General features: G+C 32.4%; 1 protein-coding gene across 1 annotated transcript; it reads right to left on the bottom strand.

Annotated features, from left to right (window-relative positions):
- Nucleotides 1–1954: 1954 nt before the first annotated feature.
- On the bottom strand, nt 1955–3240 carry LOC112510856. The gene is made up of 3 exons (XM_025116204.1): nt 2698–3240; nt 2222–2610; nt 1955–2033 (listed from the first exon to the last, which is right to left on the bottom strand). The coding sequence occupies exons 1-3, from the start codon at nt 3238–3240 to the stop codon at nt 1955–1957; spliced, it is 1011 nt and encodes a 336-aa protein (XP_024971972.1).
- Between the last annotated feature and the right edge of the window lie 235 nt (nt 3241–3475).

Raw genomic sequence — 3475 nt, 5'->3', positions numbered from 1 at the left:
AAATTGAGTACAGAAAATGTTAATAATTTACTGAGGAAAGAAGTCTTATTTATCTTTATTATATATATATATATATATATATATATATATAAGAGTACTTAAATTTACGTACTTCTTATTAGGTAATTTAAAACCAAGAGTATAGAAACTATGGTTGATATTTTTTTATAAAAAGTAAGAATTTTTTTAGTTCAGTTCATAACAAGAAATATGTGTTATTTTGATATAAAAAGATAATTCGTGTGAATGAAGTAATCATTAGAATCAATGAGAGATCAATAATAAAGAAGATTATCAAGGTTTTATTGACAAGTAAACAAATGAGGACCAATAAAAATATAAAAGGAAAAAAATGATCCATTGAGATCCAATAAGAATAAATAATGAAATTAACATATAGTATACAAGCTCAACAAATGATTGTTTGAGCACTTAAATAGAATCTTATGGTGTGGTGAAATCTCAATGAAAGATACATAAGTCAAACAATCGATGAAAACATTTAAATTATATTTTCCTTCTTTCTTTGCTCAACTAAAATATGATATTAAGATTTTTTTTGATTAACTTGGATATCCAACCAGCTATGCGAGCCAACTAATCCCAGGACGACCACCTGCTTTGCTGATAGCCCGTAGTCACCGCATTTGAACCTCCGTAGCCACAAGGGGATTTTTATTCCTCCTTGGATTTGAACCTGAGACCTCCGATACTTTTGACCTATGGAACCAAACTCAAACCAATCAGGCACCACCCTTGTGGTTAAGATTAAAATTTTATGAAACATGACATATATAAGAGACATTACTAAATACATCTAGTAGAAAAAATTTATTGATTAATCATAAAACGATGAAACAAGTCAAAAATTATAAGAACAATAGATTGATTGTCAAATAATAGTAAWATATTTTATGTAGAAGCAAAAATAGATAACAATAGTCAATAAAAACAATTAGAACAAGATAACCAAATAGCAATAGTCAATAAAAGCATAAATTGATAAAATATCCAAAAAATATATATAGCAATAGCAAGCACATGATCTTAACTTTGAATTATTGAAGTACGAAAACAGTCAAGTTTTTAGAGATAGCAATAGCYAATATCATTGGACCTTGTTGGAGATAAAAAAAAAAGTAGAGAGAAAATAAACAATAGCATATAATTAATGACCAATTAATTTTTTTTTCTTCTCCAATGTAATTAGTTGATATATTTTTAAGCCCTTATTTTCTACTAAATTCTTTATGTTTCTAATTATATATTACAATTTTTGGATTTCTTTAATTTATTAAAATCTTTTAGACTACTATTGTAGTTTAGGGGAAAATTTTGGGCCTCTGATATTTTTGAGCCCTGGGCGTGCGCCCGTGTCGCCCTCCCCCAGGGACGGTCCTGGCCCTATAAACGGGACGAGCTTTTTCATAGGTAACATGCCTATTTTTTTTACATTTGAAAAGCAAACCTCATATAAAATCATAAGCTATGTAAAATTATTCAAGTTAGATAGTTTTCTTTCCAACCTATAAAAAGACGTAAAATAGCCAACGTGCATAGCAAATGGAAAAAAATAGTTCTGCAAAATTTAGAGCATGGACATTTCCACTCAAATGATTTATCAACTTTCAAAGCCCGAGATTAATTGGTGCACATAAGTTGGCTCGACAACCCACAATTACTAAAAATAACTTTCAGAGCCTCAGAATTTTCAACAACAGAATATTTAACTATATAATATTTCAAGATCGAGATTTGAGACATACTATATATATGACATGACATATTATATATAATATATATTTGCAGGGGCGGAACACAAACTTTCCAACCGTAGGGGTCGGACCTAATATATTATATATTTCCAAAGGTACCAAAAATACACTGTCCAAAGTTATAACGTAGTGAAACTCTAAAACTAGACGTTAAATATGAACATGTCAAACATTGCTAATCAAAGTGGAACCCGTCGATCTTGCGCCACCTTGAAGTCTTCCACAATTTCCTCCAAACTAATCTTTTCAGCTACTTCCCTTTCAATAAACAAAAGCAATGAGTCATTTAGAAACTCATTATCCATTTCATTCCCTATTCTTGTTTTCACATCATTCATTGCTAAAAATGATCTCTCGGTTGTCGCGATGGAAACTCGAGAGTAAGTAATAGACTTATTAGTCGATAAATAAGATCAAAAGTGGTTTCTCTTCTAGTCCTTACCAACCATTGACACAATTCTGCAATAGATGTCAATTGCTTATAATTTGTATGGTGAACGACATCAATAGCATAATGTTGAAGTTGCATTTTCAGAATTGTTTTCTCATGATCACTGAAATCTTCAGGATAGAACTTCTCTACTAGTTGTCGTACATCAAGACTTCTAAAAGTCTCATAGGCATTTTTGGGATCTAGAGTTGAAGCAAGACGAAGCATCTCCTTGGAACCATGACTGAAACGATGATCTATTTCCATTAATTGACAACCAATTGCTTCATAAAAGATGTCCACTCGGTAATGATGCTCAAGTGTATGATCACTATGCTCATTACGAGCTCGATTACCTCTACTAAAGTAGGTATAAGACAAGTCAGGAATATCTACATTACGTACCTGACAAGAAAACAAGTCGAGAAGAAGACAAGTTAGGAAGAATTACTTGATAACGATGTTCAAGTGTATGATCATTATGTTATATACCTGACAAAATGACTTAACAAGGCAAAGCAAAACATCCCAACTTTCATCTTTCATTAGTTGTAATAACATTTTGGTAGGTGCAACTAACCTCAATGAGTTAAAAATATCTTGACCTTGCCTTTGTAAAGCTTGACAAAGTAAATCAGTGATATGCATTATTTCTCTTTCGAGATGCAAGACAAATATGAACTCAAATATTGTCATAGCCTCATATGACGAATCTGCATCTCCTTTGATTGGACCAGTTCCTTCCTCAAAATTTTTGAGCAAAACCTCACAAGTTGGACTAAACATGTTGATTAAGCTAGAAACTGATATGAGATGAGAACTCCATCTAGTATCTCCGGTTCGTTTTAATTTACTAATTTGATTGAGACCTCTACCAGTCTCCAATTCATCAACATAAATCAAGTATGCAATTTGCTTGACTTGTGCATCTCGTAGTTGGTCGGTGCATTTGGAGGAAGCACTAACAACATTGATAACGAAAGACAACGTTGTAAAAAACTTACACAGTGCTACAACTCCTTCAGAGGCGGCCATTAATGCCAATTGCAACCGATGAGCAAGACGGTGAACATAATATGCGTACAATCTTCTAAAATCAAGGCTTGCAAACCTTTGAACCAACCTTGCATATTGCTTGCACCATCACACCCTTGTCTAGGAATAGACTTGACATCAAGGTTGTAATGTGACAACAGAAAATAGATTCCATCCTTGAGCTTTTTTGTTGTAGTGTCACATACATGAGCAAGTCCAAAGAAACGCTCTATAA

Source organism: Cynara cardunculus, assembly GCF_001531365.2.
Source record: "Cynara cardunculus var. scolymus isolate 2C chromosome LG 4, CcrdV1, whole genome shotgun sequence".
Classification (NCBI taxonomy): Eukaryota; Viridiplantae; Streptophyta; class Magnoliopsida; order Asterales; family Asteraceae; genus Cynara; species Cynara cardunculus.
Note: the sequence above shows the minus strand (reverse complement) of the source record. Positions and strands in the feature narration are given on the sequence as shown.